Source organism: Rhodnius prolixus, unplaced genomic scaffold (genome assembly GCF_049639745.1).
Source record: "Rhodnius prolixus isolate KJV_2025 unplaced genomic scaffold, Rpr scaffold_2, whole genome shotgun sequence".
NCBI classification, from domain to species: Eukaryota; Metazoa; Arthropoda; class Insecta; order Hemiptera; family Reduviidae; genus Rhodnius; species Rhodnius prolixus.
The window spans coordinates 62,319,837-62,338,621 of NW_027411592.1; the positions used below are offsets into that span (position 1 = coordinate 62,319,837).

The window sequence follows — 18,785 nt, forward strand, 5'->3', positions numbered from 1 at the left end:
AATAAACTAAATTTAAACAAAAAGACTTGGTGAAGTTGTATGGATTGGAGGGTATGCACCGCACCGTTTATCCAGATTGTAGTGCATACTGTCTCATTAGTTAAGATTTATTCCTTATTGCATTTGAATGAAGATGGTCTTAGTCCTTACACTTGGAAATAGACCTTTCTTATTTAAATAACTTATAAATTATGTTTTTACCTATCTCTAGACAAATTGTCTATATTGCCGAACTTGTTGATTAAGGAGATATCTGTTAGTAGGGGTAGCCTTTTATTTAAAATGCCGCTTAAAAGAAATTGACGATCATTACGTTAATTCTTTACCACTTTAATTCAATTAAAAGTTCCAAGTTCAAGAAAATTGCCTAAAATTAAATATTACAATTTTCATTTCAAAAAGAACACGTTAGATTTTCCCTAAACTTAATTCTTTAATTTGATTTGAACAAATTTATGAGCAAATTAATTTCCGGGAAATTCGTCCAAAGAATAATTGACGGGGTTAAAAACTAAAATCTGTAAAAGGTAAAAAATTATTGCGTTCATGTTGGAGTTAGAAGACAGCAATAATAAATATGTCGTGAGAGGGTTCCGATCATAGGTTTCTTCTTCTAAGAATGGGGAAACGCTACTTTAGGGCGAACCCCTAACGCTCACCACCAGTAGTAAGGAGGTAGAAGGATAAGAAATCTTGATAGGAAGTGCTGTAAAAGATCGATAGAGGAAATTGTCGACAGATTAGATTCTGCGACTAGTTTTTTCGGACCAACCGCCATCTTTTCTTTTCCTGTGAAAAAGGGCGAATAAAACACGAAAGCCAATAGAAACGAAATAATTAGATAAAAGCCCTAAGTTTAATAGTACATATATATTTTCTTAGATTGGCTCCACCGATTGCAAGAAATCTTGTCAAGCGATTTCTCAGAAAATCAGAAATCCTTGTTTCAAAGTCTGGTAAAGCTGGAAAAGTTATTTCCTACAAATCTGGTATTCCTATTGGCGCTTTTAATGTCGTTGGTAAAAACCATATATTTTACTGGTAATTCAAATCATTCCTGGGATAATCGCGGACTTCCTAATCGATTTCCAGCGCTGGGACAAAGCCTGGAGGTTGATTTTTTTTTTGTGCAGCTATAACAAAACAATGGAAAATTTCTTAGATTTGACAGATTTTAGGTCGATCGAGAGGGATTTCCAAGCTTGCTTATCCACTCGCAATCCTACATCTCATCTAGAGTCCTACATCCCTGAGCGCTCATCTAGAACAGCGATCTCACACGATACGATTGTTCTGATCAGACGAAACTCTACTACAAATTTTCCTCCGTTATTACAGCAAAAGCCGAAGTATCTTAAGAATGTGTTCAGCAGAAGGCCAGGAATACCTGGTAGGCCCTCCTCCCTTAGAGGTTTCCAGAAAAACAGCTCTAGCTTTTTAAAATAAAACCAATTGGATAAAATCTCACAGGAAACTTGTTCTGCTTCCTTCTTGGCCAAAGGAAACATTAAATATGAAAACCCACAAAATGGTTTAAAAAAAACTGTGAACTCTGCTAGGATCACTGCTTTGTTTTCTAAAATAACAACTAGTTCAAGGGAAAATTGAATTAGGTATAGTCTGCTGTGAATAGAATACTATCGATATGTTTTCCTACAAGGGGGGAAAATAGAGGAAATCTGTAAGGAAACCTCAGGAAATGATTGCATAACAACAGGTACAGAGAACATTAATTTAGACATGAATTCATTGAACAAGGTAAGACTAGTTACAATAATAGCGTGGTTTGGCCAGATATGTTTAACCAATAAATAATATTTAAAGGAGAAAATACAGCGACATTCATTTCTCTTCTTTCTTGCAGTAAGTAGTATGGCGATCGCAAATCCAACGACCTCCTGTAAACCCTACACTACATTTATTTGAAAAATTTTCCTCGGACAGTTTGTTTTTTTAAAGCAAACTTAAGTAACATTCTGAGGTGGGATGACAGTAGACTTCATTCTAACGTTCCTTTTAGTATAATGTTCGATTCTACAAACTATGCAATGTTCGTAACAATTAAATATGTTCAAAAAATGTCATGTTTGAAGCTTGCGAATGGTGCTAAGAGAAAATAGAACTCAGATTGTGCCGAGTTCTTAAAGCGTTCTTAAACACGTTTCTCCTGAGAAGAGAAAATGCGGACGATCACAATACTTCCTTATAGCCAGATGGAAGTAGAATGCTAATTGTGTTTGATATTGCAGGAAACAGTATGATATTGTTTCAGTTTATTTAATGCAATAATAAAGTGTTAGCGGAAATCAGGTTAGCTAACTGTAGCCTATCTATTACTGTTACAGTTGGGTTGCTGGTTGTTGCTGCTGTTGTTGGCGCTGAGTGAAGTGCTTTCAGGTGATTACCATCTCTCAGTATCTCTGTTATGTCATTGTAACAATAACCTCTGCCAACACAATCCTCTAACTTTTTTTGAGATTCCTAGATAATAGTTTTATTTAATTTAAATTTGTTACAGTGTGTTTTCGAAAAACTTTCATTTGAAATATTTTATTTAGAGAAAGTCCTGTCGAGGTATTGTGAAGACAGGAGTAGAGGCTAAAAAAGTTTTCTAAGAAAATTAGAGGCAAGGAAAAATGTAGCTAATTTCAGTTACTGAATTCAGTGGCCATGTACTTTCCGCTCTTTAGATTAACAAATCAGAGTCTCACCAAAAACAATCAACAATGCGTAAAGAATGTGAGCTCTAAAGCACTTAGACTTAATTGTAGAGTGAAGAACATACTTCCGGGTTGAATGGTGTATCTCCAGTGAAAGCACGCGATCACGGCAGTAAGTGGAAGTAGAGGCGGAAATGGGAGAACCACGGTACAGGTGTCAGTGTAGTAGGCGTACAGTCCGAACGTCACCAAACCAGTGCTGCCAGTACATTCCTGCTAAAAGTAAAACAAACAAAAAAAATCCCTGTAAAAAAAAAGGTTCTTGTTAAAATAAATTGGACAAGTTCGCTTAACCCTTTGAACGTCCAAATTGAGCCACCCTATTAGCGAGAGCTGACCCGCTCCACAATCATACAAAGAAATCACAGATTCTGCCAGTTTGTGAAGCATTTCTGTTTGGCGTTTTATTACCAGTTATGTGAGCCGCATATCCGCAACAAAGCTGCTTCCTCTTACTTCTAATTAGTTTCGAGAATAAGAGTTTTTTTTTTACCGCTAACACTCCTGCTCATGAGAAGGCAGCTATACTCCGAAACCTTCGACTTTACAACTACTTCCCGATGAAGAGATCGCTAAGAGTAAAGGAGGCGCCATCCCAGTACGAGTTAATGTAGATGGCAGAAGCCTGATGGTATAGTTTGTAAAACTGTATCCCTGGAATAACTCTTCACGAGGATGCAAAACTTTAGCGTACCACCAGATATTTCCTTACATTAAGTTCCATAGAGCTTTCTGTTTGTAAAGTGTAAACGAACTTTAAAGAACATCGTAGGAACCATTTTCAAGAAAATTTCAACAAAGTGGAAATACATTCGGTGGGATTTCCGGTTGAGAAAAATAAGTTTCTTATCTTGCATTCTTGAGCGCGGTAAGCTGAAAAAAGTTAGAGCTTAATGGGATTTAGGTTGGAAAACCTTTTGCAATTTGCTGGTACATGACAAGTTATAGCGATTACAATCACAATTGCGGCTATTTCTTACTTAAGACACTTTCCATCAAAGGAATCAAGGCCAAAGTGTAAATACTCCCTTCTAAGACATACTAACCTGAGGTTTTGGTTTTTTACTGACAAATTACTTATTGTAGCTTTAGTCTATAAGCTTCTATGTAGGTTGTAAGTTTTAAGTTAAATTTACAAACAAATGTTGACTTCTAGCATTTTTTACAATACATTAATGGTATTTCTGAAATTCACCTTTAGGTTCTATCAGCAGAGGTGGCAAAGGAGGAGGTGGTGGTGGAGGATGGAAGAATGGTGGTGGAGGTGGAGGAGGCTGGAAGAGCGGAGGCGGTGGTGGAGGCGGCGCGCCAACAATTATTAAAGTGATTAAAATTAGTGGAGGAGGAGGAGGAGGACACGGAGGTGGTGGAGGCAGCTGGAAGAGCGGAGGCGGCGGCGGTGGAGGTGGCTGGAAGAGCGGAGGTGGAGGAGGAGGCGGTTGGAAGAGCGGAGGAGGTGGAGGAGGAGGATATGGAGGAGGTGGAGGTGGCTGGAAGAGCGGAGGAGGAGGAGGAGGAGGTGGAGGTGGCTGGAAGAGCAGCGGCGGTGGTGGAGGTGGCGGAGGGTATGGAGGAGGAGGAGGTGGCTGGAAGAGCGGCGGTGGAGGAGGAGGAGGAGGAGGTTGGCCATCAGGAGGTGGAGGCGGAGGATGGTCTTCTGGCGGCTCTAGCGGATGGGCTAGCGGAGGCGGTGGTGGCGGCGGCGGCAAAGGAGGTGGATGGAAGAGCAGTGGTGGTGGATCCAGTGGGGGAGGTAAGTATCATGTAGATCTTAGACCAGCCGTGGGAAAGCCGAGAGAATTATGGTCCCCCCCGCTGCGTAAAAACAAAATGTACCAATGAAGAGCAACTTGTAGTTGCAGTAAACAAATTTGAGAGAGTGTTGATGCTTCACACTTCCTCTGGCAATAGAATTGAAATCATTCTCTTCGGGTAGACAGACGGTTCTTTGAGAACTGAAGTGAGAGCTAAGAGGGTTGTGTAGAATGTGGTGGAATCAACTCGTCGACGGACAATTGTAAATCTTACAATCGAGGTAGAAATCTTATGGGGCGAATAGATGCTTTAGCGGTCGGGTATCCATCAGAGCGAAATCGTTGTTGCAGAGACAGCTCCATGAAAGAGGCTATATTAAGCTTTGATGTCCTCAATATTACTGGTGGGAAGTGCACTGATTGTTTAACAGCATTACGCTTAATACTTCCTTAGGAAATGTAACTATTACAGACTGTTACGAAAGTAATGTAAAGTCCGACATACTTGGCTAATTATGAATATAAAGCAAATAAATTAATCATCCTGATATTAACTGCTCCATTAATGTGGTTTAGTGTGAAGCGTAAAATCATTTTGTTGTCTTTGAGTTGTCCTGCTTGCCACTTCAAACAAAAGGACTGATGGAGCGACTACCTGTTTAGAAATGAACTTTGTTCTAGCTGATGTAAAATCAGCTAAATTGTTTGAATTATTGGCGAACATTTCTGCCGATGTCTCAAACTCTTTGTTTCAACACATAATTTCCTTTAATTCTTCTTTCCTATCATCGGGTCCTTCCTTTATAAATAAGCATGAAGCCCAGCAGCTTATTAAAATTATCTCATCTAAGCAGAGTAAAGGTACTTTCAACTTAATTTTTACCAAAAAGTTATTTTAAAAATCTATTTCCTAAATTTTGGCAAGGATGTGCGCTCTGATCAGTGGCTCTAATCTAATATAGAGGCGTTGTCTTTGAAAACTGCCAGTCAACTAAAAATAAAAGTTTGTATAGAAAAAAAAACATAAACTTATAAAGAAATCTCCAAATCTTGTCTGTTTTTGCAGGTATATCCAAAGATTTGGCTACCTTAGTTGTAGCCGCTCTTTATACCTGAATGTCTAGGAAGAGCTTGATTAGAAAACAAGTCTCTGCAATGGTTACAGAGAACTGGCCTCAGTTTGTGAGTCAGGTACGATCTCATCATCTCTGTGATTTGCACCACAATTACTCCACCTTTCTTACCAATTTTTAGAGGAAAGCCGAAAGAAAAACTCAGTTTTAACCAAGTTCCTGTCAGCACCGTAAGAATATTGATTACAATCAATTAATCTGTAAACTTTTGTTATTTCAATTGTTTTTATCATCTATCTTTTATCAGAAAAACCTTTGCTTTTACAACTACAGCTCAATGTTTTGTCTAAAATTTAACTCGCTTCAAACTTACGCAAAAAAAAAAAAATAATAATAAAAAGAGTTAAAAAAAAATGTTCCGAAAGTAAAAATAAAGTAAGACCACCATAGAGTAGGTAGTATAGGCGTGGCATGATTGTTGTGGGCGTGGCCAGTTAACACTATTGTGACTTACTATTGGCTCTCCAAACTTGATACAAGTCAGTGCAAAGTTTAAAAAAAAAAAAAAATTGGTTAAAGCTGCTTTTGAGCAAAGCTCAGGAAACTGGAAAATCGACTCCGTAAAGCATGACTTCCGGTCGACCGATTTGGTCCAACACTCGACTGTCGCATCCCCCCCCCCAACTAAAGTATCAAATTTGAACTTTCTGCAGTTTTTCGCTTTTCCATTTGGTGGGGTTACAGACAGACTGAGCCCTTAAGAAGTCCGTAAAAACCAGAACTTTCTGGACTAAGCTTGTCTTGAAACACATAATATAATAAATACTAAGAGTCCTAGAATTCCTACAACACCTTAGAATAAAGGAATTGTACTACTTATCCTTGGAACTAGAAAAAAAATTAATATAAGAATATAATTTCAGGTGGCTGGTGGTAGTAAGCATGGACCGGAAGCTCTGCTGTAGCGCACTTTTCACAAACTGATGTCCTGCACTCTTACCAACTAAAATTCAATTAAATTTCCCAGACATATTCCCTCTGTTATGGTTTATACATCTAGCGACCATCTGTTGAGACTTTGAGGATTTACAAGCGTCTATAAGATGATCTGTCTCCTGTGAAATGTAATTACATTAAAAGTAATTATACTCACAAAGGCGTTATTCTAAATTGTTCATACGCCTATAAAAATTTAATTGCCCCTCAGTTTATTGGTGAATTCTGTAATTAAATGTAAATAAAGTGGTGATAAATAAAGCTGTTTATTTTTATAGCTAGTATTATTGCTTTTTTGAAACAGATCCTTAAACGTTTTTGTCACTGACTGTACAGAGCGATCACGTAAGTTCTGTGGAGGTGGTAACGTCAGGTGGCTTCTATTGTCACGTCATCATCTTGCTCACTCTCTAGTACCGTGGAGCCCTAAGGGAGGAATTCCTCAATGTGGTTCGTCTTCTCCGCTATCAGATTCGAGCCTGGCAGGCTGTCCTTAGATTTTCTCTTCTTAAGAAGTCTCTTAAACTTCCGTTTGATGAACACAAAAAAGAAATCACTATCTGGGGCCAGCATACTCTAATGTTAGACAAGTTATTGCCTAATTTCTCAGTCGTGGCTTAACATTCAACTACTGAATAACGTAAGGAGGGGGTGGAAGGAAGCACCTACTTCCTGTCTACATTTTTTCTGTCCAATAAAAAGGTAATCATCCACAATTACTCCCTGTCCGTAAGATTTATATGCGTTACAATGTTATACACACTAAAAGATCCGTTAGTTATTTAATTAATAACCGATAAGTAATAATTATTGCCAATTTTGTTGAAACGAATCGATTATATTTGAGTAAAACTGATCGATTTGTCGCGTGACATCCAGACAAAATATCTATGTTGAACACTTTGGGTTTAATTTTTTTTGTTTTATTTACATCAAACTGACGGACACAAACTAATTTTTCTAGGCACCAATTTTGCCTAGAAGAGACTCAACATTGTATTTCCGGCGAAAAGCCCAATATGTGAGGCTGCCAAAAAAAGAAAAAGGTACGATCTGCAAGAGAAAGTAAACAGTGTAAAGACGGAAGTCTCTTCATTGTGTAGCGCGCGGACACAATGGCACTCAGGCAAAGAGTGTTCTACAATAATAGAACTAGGAGGGGATGAAGAAGGGAATTCATTGACTCTGAACGAAGAAAACAGAAGGAAAATGGAAAAGTTAATAAAACAAACGAAGAAAGAAAAGGGAAAATAGACAAAAAGGAAAACATTATCTATGTGAAGGAAATAAAGACTGAGCAGACAGAATTCCGGAAATCAAAGTAGATAAAGTGGGTGGCGTCCGTCTGGTGTCTGGCGGTCGCTACAACGACCACAACTAGAAAACCGCCAGAAGAAGAATGATCTGAGTTGAAGGAACATTTCTTGCATTCCGGAATTCCGGACCTCAAGCCCGTCGGTTTTCCTACTCAACCAGAACGGTAGAAGAAAACATGAAGAACATTACCGGAACTTGCGTCTTGTTGTTGGGTCCGACCAGCCACTTGCTTTGCATGACCTCGCAACGCTATCTCTTCTACAGTTTACGTCATATTTTTAATACTTCAAAATTTAAAAAAAATGCTGACTTTAAATGAACAACATTAATCGTGATTAAGGAAGTGTAACCTCTGAAACGGAAATGATTCCAAATAAAGGAATCATGAGTGAGGGTAGTAAAGAAGTTTAAAGAAAATCGCAGGAGTTATTTTTCGGAAAAATTTGAAAATCGTGATTTTAAATTTTCTTTCGACCAAAACCAAAAGCAAATACTCCTTCCTTCTTGGACTTCCTTTTTAGATACTCTGTTAAAACATTCACACACGAACAGAACGTTTAGTACACGTTTCCGGTGAAAAATCTTATTGGGAAATTTGAAAGGAAAGTGACTTGACACCAAAAGCAAGTGGAAGTAATAATTTTACAAACTTCGGCTAGAGAGGATCCAATTAGCTTGGAAGAACTGAAGAGCTCGATTTGAGTGTGTGGGTGTGTTGGTAGTCTATGCTCAGGAGTCTAACAAGTGCTGCTGTAGATATGAGAACCAGATAAAAAGCTTGCCGACTATAGAGTGGCAGACTGAAGCAGCTAGCAGTCAACAAAGGGATGGAATAGAGGGAAGAAAATATACAAAGAGGCTGCTGACGATGGGGAGTATTAGAGACTGAGTGTGTGTATGTACACTAGGAGTTATGGAGTACATCCGGGTGAAGTTTCAGTACTTGGTGCATTTATGTGCATATCGGCTGTGTGTGCAGCAGGATGCAGATGGATAGCGCCTCAGTGCACAAGCTGCAAGCTAGGCCTGCTTTGTATTGAGCGACCCTAACTCCATAGCTCCCAGATCCTGGTTTTAGCCACTTCATTTCTTTTCTCCCATTATTCCAGCTGGGCTAATGAATATTACCCTATACTCGTACTTCTGCAGCCGTACTCTTTATTTTTCATAAAAGGTTGATTCTGTAACAACCATGAGTTTACCTTATTTCATTACTTAACCATTTTTATCTCAAATTGGCATCGAAAATTATGTTTTAGTCAAATAAAGAATCAAAATGAATGTGGCATGTACACTCTTAAGACTTTGTATTACTCCATATTGCAATTCTAGATCTCCTAGAAATACTGATTTTCACTGGACGTGCTTAGTAATGATGCATTATCCAGCAGGTGAGTGGTACCCACCACCTTAAAGCTCCACCATCACATTAAGGAGTTTTTGAAAGCTTCTCAAAATAACAATTACCCAGGCAATCTTTCAACTGAAGGTGTTAGGTTATATGTACTAAGTTTAAAGAGTATCACTAAGTCTTATTTGAGAAAAATCTCAAAGTAAAGATGCACTTCCATATAGATTTAAGCCTTGTCCCTCAAGCGAGACTAGTACCAAAACTAGAATACCAAGTCTAAGTTATCTAGAACCCTGGTACACACTCATAACCACACTACATGAGCTTAAAAAAAACTTTTTTTTAATCGTATTCCGACGAAATAAATTACGATTGGGAGCTTCAATGCTCAGCTGATTGCTTACTTATGTTGAAATGTTTGTAACAGTTTGTGCACTGGAATAGACTGTCTTCAGTTTGTTTTAGTGGCAAGACTGGCTGTATGCATAATCAGTCAGCTGTTACAACAAGGCCTGTATAAATCTAAATTAATGAAGTTGGCATTAGACCGCATTACGATATATTCATAGATTTCGCTCTGAATAAATGTTTTTAGATTGGGGGGCGAGTGCAAACAACCAATCTAATTTAAACCAAGTTATATTTAATATTAAATGTAAACAACGTTTATGTTGGCAGCACTGAACAGTTTGGGTGTTCAGTTGCATGAATGGATTACTGTTTAAATTGTAATCTATTTGGGCTCAACGTCAGTACAAACTCGTCCAAATGAACTCCAAAAAAAAACTGGTTAAAACAAATATTCTATTCAATTACGTAAATGGCAGTCATTTTGGAAAGATTTTCTAAAACTACTACTTCTAATCTACATTAAGTTATCCTTTCTTGAGTGACAAATATCTGAATATGGGACTTCCTCAGTTGGGATACCTAAACAAACCAACTGCATCCAAACAGATCTAAATGAGACTAGCCCACTTTACCAGCCCCGGTGATGTAACTCACCAAGATTCTCCAAAGAAATTCTAGAAATAGCGCAAGTTTAGAAATAAATATCCTGGTACAAATTGTTTCCCTCTAGATACTCTCCTCTCCCAATTAAAGAGTCAGAAGATTTGCAGTCGGGAACATAAATTTCCCCTCCAGCACTCCCCCTCCCCTCCAGCACTCCAGCTCTCCAGAGAAGCCGCGAATATGTTGGCAGTTAAGGGATAAACATTCTCTCTCCCTCTCTAGGAACTCTCGCCAACCTCTATTCAGAAAGCTTCCCAGATATTCAGAGAATTGGTTTGCCAAAATTAAAGGAACTAGGAACTGTAGGATACTTCTACACGATTTCAATTAGAAGAGGAGAGAAACAGTAAAAATGGAGCCACGCGATAATTAAAGCGCTCATGCTGAAGTAATTAATTTACAGTTTGCTTACATTTTAGCGAACTGCGCTACCAGCTGATGTGGCGAGATTCTCAGAGCGCTGTACCAATTGTTAGCATACCTCGTTAGTAATAATATCTACGGCTACATTAATTAATTCGCAACAATTACTTCTCTACTCACGTAGATACAATACGTCTACTCGGGTTTGTCAGGGCCGTCGTTTTGTTTGTTCGGTATTAACTCACTTAGTACAATTGGAAGCCATTTTGGAAATTAACCGCGTCTTATTAGTTGATGGGAAATCCGTCAAGTACTAATTGGCGGCCGCTTTGCCAGTGAGTGTTTTCTGCTGCAACTCTTAGAATTTAAGGTGAATCCTCGTACCTGAAGATAATCTACTATTTGAGATCTTCATCAGTATCTTGCGCTATTCTTGAAGAAGACATATGTACCTCTACACTCTTCAGCCTTTATTTCTCCGATAAATATCCTTTAGATAATCTAGCTGGATCCCTGCTTGTAAATACTAAATACATTGTCCACAATTTTTTTCATGGAGTTTCGTGCGCCTGGGTTGTCCCCAATCCTTTTGGGTTTCCGGGTCACTTGTTTTAGGCGCGTTCAATTGGAAGTAAGAATCAAAATCATAGTTTTCGCGATGTGTGCCCCTTCCTAGTTCGAACCGGAAGTGACAGACTGGGCGCCATGCTAGGAACCCTTCAGAACCAATTTTACCCCATCCCTAATAAAAAGCCACCCTTTTAAAAAATGACTCAGTAGTATGTCAAATAAAGAGGGCGCGATTTGGAGAAGAATAAAGAACCAGGAACTACACCATCTATTCCAGGAAGCAGACATTGTAAAAATAATTAGGCTAGGCAGGCTCAGATGGACAGGCCATGTGGCAAGGATGTCTGAATTGGAAACACCCAGACGGCTTCTGCAAGAAGATGTACACAGGAGAATGGGCAGGCCTAAATTGAGATGGAATGATGGAGTAGGCGTGGATGCCAGAGACCTGCTGAGGAATAGGAAGGTTGCTGCAATGGATATGGAGGACTGGCGGAAGCGGATTGAGGAGCCCAAGGCCCAGTAATGGGCTGTAACGCCAGTAGTAGTAGTATGTCAAAAGTTTATGAAGCCTTCTGTTATAAAATCTAAAATTGTGCAGGAATAATGAAAACCGGGATTTCCCAGCAAGTGTTATAATTTCAGCTCATTAAAATAATTTTTTGAGATTCTAGAACTTTTCTTGAAAATTTAAGAAAAATTTTCCACTATTAAAATAAAACTCTTATTAAAATTACAACTGTAGCAGAGATATTGTGAAAGTTTACCCAGATCTTTGGAGGTTTTTCTTTTTTTTGTTTTTTATTTATATTCCGGTTGGTGAGCCGACCACCAACTTCCTGTGACAGTAACCGGGCGGCACAACATACACCATTGATGTGTTGACTTTTTTATGGCGATCCGCGCAGCTAAAACCTGGAATGACTTTTTTATGACGTCGACCGGGATAGAGACAGTTTGGAGTCAGGTTAGGGCGAGTGGAGAGCGCTCTGACGGCTAGTTGGGGCAATATGGTGTGCAGCCATCCCCTTAAACCCAACTTGGGTTCTCAGGGACGCCGTTGTTGTTCCTTCCTTCTATCGTATTTCCCGTCTCGGCTTCCTTTCTCGGCGTTATTCTCAGACTCCAGTATTAATGTTTTATGAACACTCCCTCCACAGATTATCACTTTTCATTTTAACGTCGAATTAATATTTCATTTTGTTGATCACTTTTTTTTCTTTCCGTCTTCTTTTTTGCAACTTTTATAAACTTGGCAATTCTTTTTGATTATATTTTCACACCAACTAAACTTTGGCCAAAATTGAATTTATTAAACACTAATTTCATTATTAATTCTAGAAATGAGTAGAAGTTCCTCCCCTTACTTACTATAGCTCCTAACTTCAAGTACGATCTTCTAATAAATTCAAAATTGGAACTATTTTGCTTCTCTTACCGGTGAGGTAGAATGCAATCGAACAGAAGTTGATTTCGAGAGTTCACTGAAAATATGTCACGAAAAACGGGAGATCGTGGTCATCAAATTTGATTACACGAGGATAAGAGGAAGTCTTAAGAGTGTTCACACCTCAAGTTTTTACTTTCCATTGCAAAATGGCCATAAAGTGGTTAAAAATTAAACAACATAAAGCATCACTCGAAAGAACAAATTGTTGTCGTAAAAATACTTTGTGTAGTCGGACAGACATACATACGTAATAAAATATTACGAGGATGGGCGAACTGAGACTGTAAAATAACATCCTGGTAACAAATCACCAAGAGAATGGTGTATCAAGAATTCAGAATGGTAGTAAAGTTTGAACTAAGTCCCAGCCGGGGGTGGCTGTGTGGATGAAGCTGCTGGGGCCCACTTAGGGCTCACAGTGGACCTTATAGATCATGTAGAAAGTGGTCCATCAGTCATGGCCTCCACCACCGTAGGAACTGCCAGGCTCTTGCGCCAGGCTCTGACTAGGTATCTTACCTGGTTAGAAATATGAACTGAGCTCTAACTTTCCATCTAGGTATCCAGGATTGTGGCTGTCCATGAACCCATGGGTCCCACACCAGCCAACTATAACAGTTTTATAAACTACCGAACTATCTTCTTCCTACTTATTCCTCTTATATCTATTATTCATCCTCTAGTTCTTCAAGTCCCATGTGTTCCTTATCTACCATCTGCACATATCTTAACTCTTTAAATTTTTTTCAATTACTCTTCCAATCGTAACGATCAAATGGTGAGTAGATTGAAACAGAAGTACTTGACAGACGTTTCACTGGACTTCTGCAGTTCAAACTACGTCACTCTCTATTTCCTCCTCACTGCAGCAGGTGTTGCAGCCGTGGAAATGCGTCATCATGGATTTTCACCAAAAATTAACAGTTTTCACGTCTTCCAAGGAAAATTCATTTATGGAGGTGGAAGTTAACTGACAGACAACATTATGGATGATAGTCTGTGTCCCCAGTGGAGACTGTCCCTTGCCTAGAGAGTCTTAACTTATTTGCGTTCAGTAAAGACGATACTATAGAGTTTCTTTTGTTCCCAGATGTGATTCCATCCATTATGGTACTTGTGAGTTCACTGTATTTTCTATGGCCCAGTAAACTCAATGACGTAAGTTAGGCTTCAATGAAAGACCATAGATCAACGGCTTCACCTGAGGTTGCTGTAACGTAACTAAGCCGTCAATACAATTATTGTATTTTAATTGATTGGAACCAATTCTAAGTTTCGGGAAATTTGATTGAACACACTAGGGTCAAAGTAAGTCGTGTGTAAGTCACTCGATATTTTTCCGGTCACAATATTGCGGCAGAAATGGATAATTCCAGCATTAAAATGTGCTGAAAATTCATTCCTGGAAAAATGTAAAACTTAATTAAGTGTAGCATTAAAGCGGAGAAGAGGCAGGGGAAAATAGAACGAGGAGGGGAGCTTCAAACAGAAGCAGTAAATTTGTGCCTATATGTATGTATGTATGCAGGAAGATAACTATGGTGCCGGGCGGAAGATGGGTCAGCAGGGCTCCCAATGTTTATGTATTACGTGAAAGTAGGTCGGGCATGAAGGGCGCTCATGACACGCGAATAGCGGGCGCCCTTTGGGCTCCGCTCCGTGTAATGAGAGATGACCCCGGGGACCCTCTGAAAGGCTGGGATCTGGCCGCCATACTACCCACATAATCCTACCAATATTACCACCTCCACCCGTCCCGCCATCTCATTAACTGCACATTTCGTCCACAGCATCCCTCGCTCCCTTCACCTCAAACCTTAGGCCTCTTTTCTTCCCTTTCCCTTTCGTTTATTTTTGCTGTCAATCGTTTTTTTTTTTTAAAGAAAACAAAAATCTAGTTTAAATGTCAGCTTCAAAATTTAAACAATTTCACATCTTCCATTTCTATCCCTAAAAGGAAGTAAGGTTATCGTGTAAAATGTTCGAAATTCAGTTTAAATAGGTTTTGCGATCCCAGAATACGAACAAATATTCACACCAACATCTCACAATACTTTCTCTCCGGTGGATACTCACCACACACACACACACACACACACAGACACAACTTTTTCGTTTTCTCAGAGGATCTCGAAACTGGTATTTCCGGTAATTGAAAAACTGTTCTGACCAGTGACGTCAGAGGAAGTGAATATCTCCAACGATTTACCCGTACGCTATCAGTGTACCAATTTTACTGAGAATTCTAATTGTGCGTAAACTCATAATCAGAGATGGAGAGGAAAGATGAGTGCAATGATTAGTTAATATATTTTAAATCTGAAATTTTCCTGATTTGACAATTTTAGATTAGACAATTTGGAGCACCGATCTGAACTTCCCCACTTCAATTGGAGAGGAAAGAATATTAAATTACACTTACTCAAGTGTAAATAACATTTGGAGAGAATAATGGGTCCATAGAGATAAAAATGTTACTAATTGATTTCTATATATTGAAGAGGGTAAATACAAGGGAAGTTCAGTTCTGTAGACTGGGTTGTCAAGAAACAGTGAGGAAATATGTCGCAGTTTTTGCGTGTCTTGTTGCTTACTTTGGCGGTGAAGCTAGTATTGGCTGATCAGGTGGTCATCAACCAAGCCATCGACCAACTGCTGGAGTCGGCCAAGATTATCTTGAGATCCCGCGGACAGGATAAGATCCATGTGCCAAAAATGGACAAAACTTTTGAAAAGAAGGTGATGAAGGTAGTAACCATCAAAGGGGAATTCCAAACCAGCGAAGGACTTTTCCAGGATACCACCTCCTTGCACCGGACCGGTGACGTGACCATGAACGCACAAGGTAATCGTCTAACTCTGGCCGCCAGCATGGGACTCTCAAAGTTGGCCATTGATTTCGGACACTATGAATTCAGTTTATTGGCCATACACTCGTCTGGTTCTTTGCACGCTGAATGCAACGATAACGCTCTGTCCGCTGAGATCACTATCGTCCATGACGGCCCTAAATGTTCAGTTGAACTGAATCATGCCCGTATAGATCGCCTTGGGAATTTTGTTGTGAAAATGACTGGACCTGATCAATTAAATGAATTAGGTTCAGTTTTGTTTACATGGATCTTGAATCAGTTTAACGAGAACATCAGATCGTTGGTTAACAGTCACATTGAATCGGCCATCAGAGAGAGTCTCAACAAAGTAGACCTTTGCAAAATGATTCCACATTAATCTTTTCGTTATTCTAGCAGATTTTTTAAGTTTTATTCATAATTGTTTAATTTACAATAAATTGATTTCACCTGGTCAATTTTGGTTTCAAATTTGTCAGGATGTACTAAATATAATAAACTCTTATAAGGTAAATTATCTATTTATTATGCCAGAAAACCTATCTCATCAAAACTTATTGCAGGATACACAAAACCAACTTCAATTACCGGACATTACGTCATTACATTTACTTCAAACTTTGAATTTGTACTGAAAAGGTAATTTGGATTTAATATTGGACTTGTTCATTACAATAAATTGAGAAGATGAGATACAATCGAGAAATCGACAATCCCAGAACCCCCAATCAATTCAATGAACTCAAAAACTTTCTTACCAAAATTGTGTCCTAAACAAACGTTATGCCACAATCCTAATGAAGCCTCTTTGGCAAGCACATTGGCGCAATTTCAGAGAAATTAAAAAAGAACACTCGATCTGTACAAACTCATTTCCGGTAAACTGATAATCTTCACACTTAGAATTCTGGGTGATCTGGTGATAGAACCGTACAAAGTACTTTAATAGCACATTACTAGAGAGTTGAACTTCCTGCCTACGATTCTCACTAAATACAGTTTCCTCGGAACGTATTTCAAATAAAAGTGATAGATCTTCACTTGTACAGTTTGGGTGTATCAAGTTAAGGAGAATATTGCGGCAATTTTTATTGAACGTAATTACGGCATCCCGAACAATCTCCCGCATCCTGTAGGATTAAGAATTATAACTGCCCGATAGGACCCGGACAGAAGGCACACCAACTTTACAAACGTATTATATATTGTCAATAAGACCTGAAAATGATCTACACCCTTGGTCGAAACTCGGTATATGATTGGATCTGGCATTATTCTTTCTTCCTTCTAAATTAATGAGTCAGTCGCTAAAACTATGAACGATAAGTTTTGTTGTATATTCCAATGTCTTTTAAAAACTTGATTACATCATTTGGAGTAGAAGAGTCATGTATTTTTCTTAAACAGAGAATACAACTGGTGCCAACAATTGAGCAAAATATGAACTAGAAGAAATGCCTATAGAGATATTGGATTAAATGGGTTCATAAGTTGAGATGTAGCCAAGTCTCCGCCTCCAAAGTGTAGTTTCTTCAAAAAACTTTGTAATAATTATGATTAAGAAATTTCAAATATAAATTCCGAGTTGGAAGAATCTCTGTCCCGGTTGTTTTGATTTTTTCCCTAAATATTCTGTGTGTTTCCGGTGGGTTTCATTGGATAGTCTGCAGAATTCTGATACTTTCTTCTTGGGAGAGTAAAAGAAATGAGAATTAAATGAATTGAGCGCTGCGGATTGAGTTACTGTTGGAAAGCTTCCGTCAGAAGTGGAGCGATAAATTAAGGAAATGGGATTGTTAAAACAATATAATAACAGTTTATCTGTAAATGGTGAATAGTTGTTGACTTCTTATCACATGAAGAGTTTAATTCATTAATAATGCTAAAGTGCAAATTGGATGGTGATGGAGGATGTCCTTATCAGCTCTTGATAAGGAGAGATCTAACGCCCGAAAGGAATGCACATATATAATATATAAATCAAATACAATTTTCTTCAGTCAGAAGTAGTAGAGAGTTGACTTTTGTGAGAATGTTGCGAACAACACTATTGGCTACGTGGTTATTGGCGGGTGCCGTGTACGCTCATAGTCTGACCAGGAGGGACAATAACGCTGATGCACTCATCGACGAGTTTATCTACGAATCTGTGGGGGAACTGAAGAAAAACCATGAAGAACAGATGACCCTTCCGGACATTGAAGAAAAGTTCGAGAAGAAAGTCGCTTTCTTCAAGGTACGTGGTGAGTTCACGGGCACAGGTGGCTGGTTACGCGATCTGTCCACTCTGAAGAGGACAGCACCTTCAGAATTGGAAAACCAAGGTGATAGCATACTGATAGGTATAACACTTGGTCTGGGTGAAATGGAGTTTGGATTTAAGGAATACCGAGCGGAAATACTACATATCGGCATACATGGCGATATGCGAGTGTCTATACAGAAGAACTCTGTATACCTGCATATGAATGTAACGTTTGATGACCAGGGAGGATGTAAGACGGTCGTGGACAAGGTTGAAGTGAAGGAACTGGACGGCTTCCGAGCTCAGATGACCGGAATAGGCAGAGATGGTGATTGGCTTTACAGTTTCGTCGCAACCCTACTCGCCAACAAGTACCATAAAGACATCGAACGGTCTGTCACAAAGAAGTTGGCTCCAGTTCTGAATGATGTTCTCGCTAAAAACGACATCTGTAAACTAATTCCACATTAATTGTACTTTTTGTTAAATTAATATACTTTCATATTGATATTGTCTTATTTTTCGTTTATCTTCCTTTGGAATTTGAAAATCAGATGAGAATTTGAGAAAGTGGCTCTCTGGCAGAGCTTAGATCAGCGTATTTAAGCGTCACAAAACTTCCAACTCTGCAACAATCTGATGTCTTACAAGATAAGAATTTGTTTTATTTTGTGTCAGTATCTAAGAATATCAGAATTCTATCTTAAACTCATAGTAATTTATTGCTGCCAAATTGAAATTCTCTTGGAAACTCTCTATTTACTGCAACTCTAACCGATTCCGATTGGTCAACATCTTCAAACCTGGTCAGCTGACCAACACGTTGTGTGGCGATCTTCGAACTTCTCATGAACCCACTTTTCATTTAATTTTATCAAATAAACTAATTAAATATCGTAGAAGTTCTATGTTATCTATTATTTTTTATGGGTGTGCAATGATCGGCACTTCTCCGAGCGTCCAGATCAATTACCTCCTCCCATAAGAGCAGATAAGATCACTCAATCAAATGCATCCCATGTGATGAACAACCCGAACCACAATCAGAAATAGCTGTTCGCTGACTCCTGGTACAACACA

General features: G+C 38.8%; 3 protein-coding genes across 6 annotated transcripts in view; all 3 read left to right on the plus strand.

The window, feature by feature from the left end:
* LOC141450112 (uncharacterized) overlaps positions 1–6,820 on the plus strand; it is a 166,079-nt gene extending 159,259 nt beyond the window's left edge. For all 4 annotated transcript variants that reach the window (XM_074120183.1, XM_074120184.1, XM_074120185.1 and 1 more), the window contains 3 exons: positions 2,346–2,397; positions 3,922–4,473; positions 6,471–6,820. In XM_074120183.1, the coding sequence (XP_073976284.1) occupies positions 2,346–2,397; positions 3,922–4,473; positions 6,471–6,484 (618 nt within the window). In that variant the 3' untranslated portion in view covers positions 6,485–6,820. The remainder of the gene's footprint in view (positions 1–2,345; positions 2,398–3,921; positions 4,474–6,470) is intronic.
* An 8,301-nt stretch (positions 6,821–15,121) lies between these two features.
* LOC141450116 (uncharacterized) lies at positions 15,122–15,974 on the plus strand. The gene has a single exon (XM_074120191.1). It carries the CDS (start codon positions 15,171–15,173, stop codon positions 15,837–15,839), a length of 669 nt encoding a protein of 222 aa, XP_073976292.1. The 5' UTR covers positions 15,122–15,170; the 3' UTR covers positions 15,840–15,974.
* A 1,463-nt stretch (positions 15,975–17,437) lies between these two features.
* LOC141450115 (uncharacterized) lies at positions 17,438–18,213 on the plus strand. The gene has a single exon (XM_074120190.1). The coding sequence runs from the start codon at positions 17,493–17,495 to the stop codon at positions 18,174–18,176; it is 684 nt and encodes a 227-aa protein (XP_073976291.1). The 5' UTR covers positions 17,438–17,492; the 3' UTR covers positions 18,177–18,213.
* The last annotated feature ends 572 nt before the right edge of the window (positions 18,214–18,785 follow it).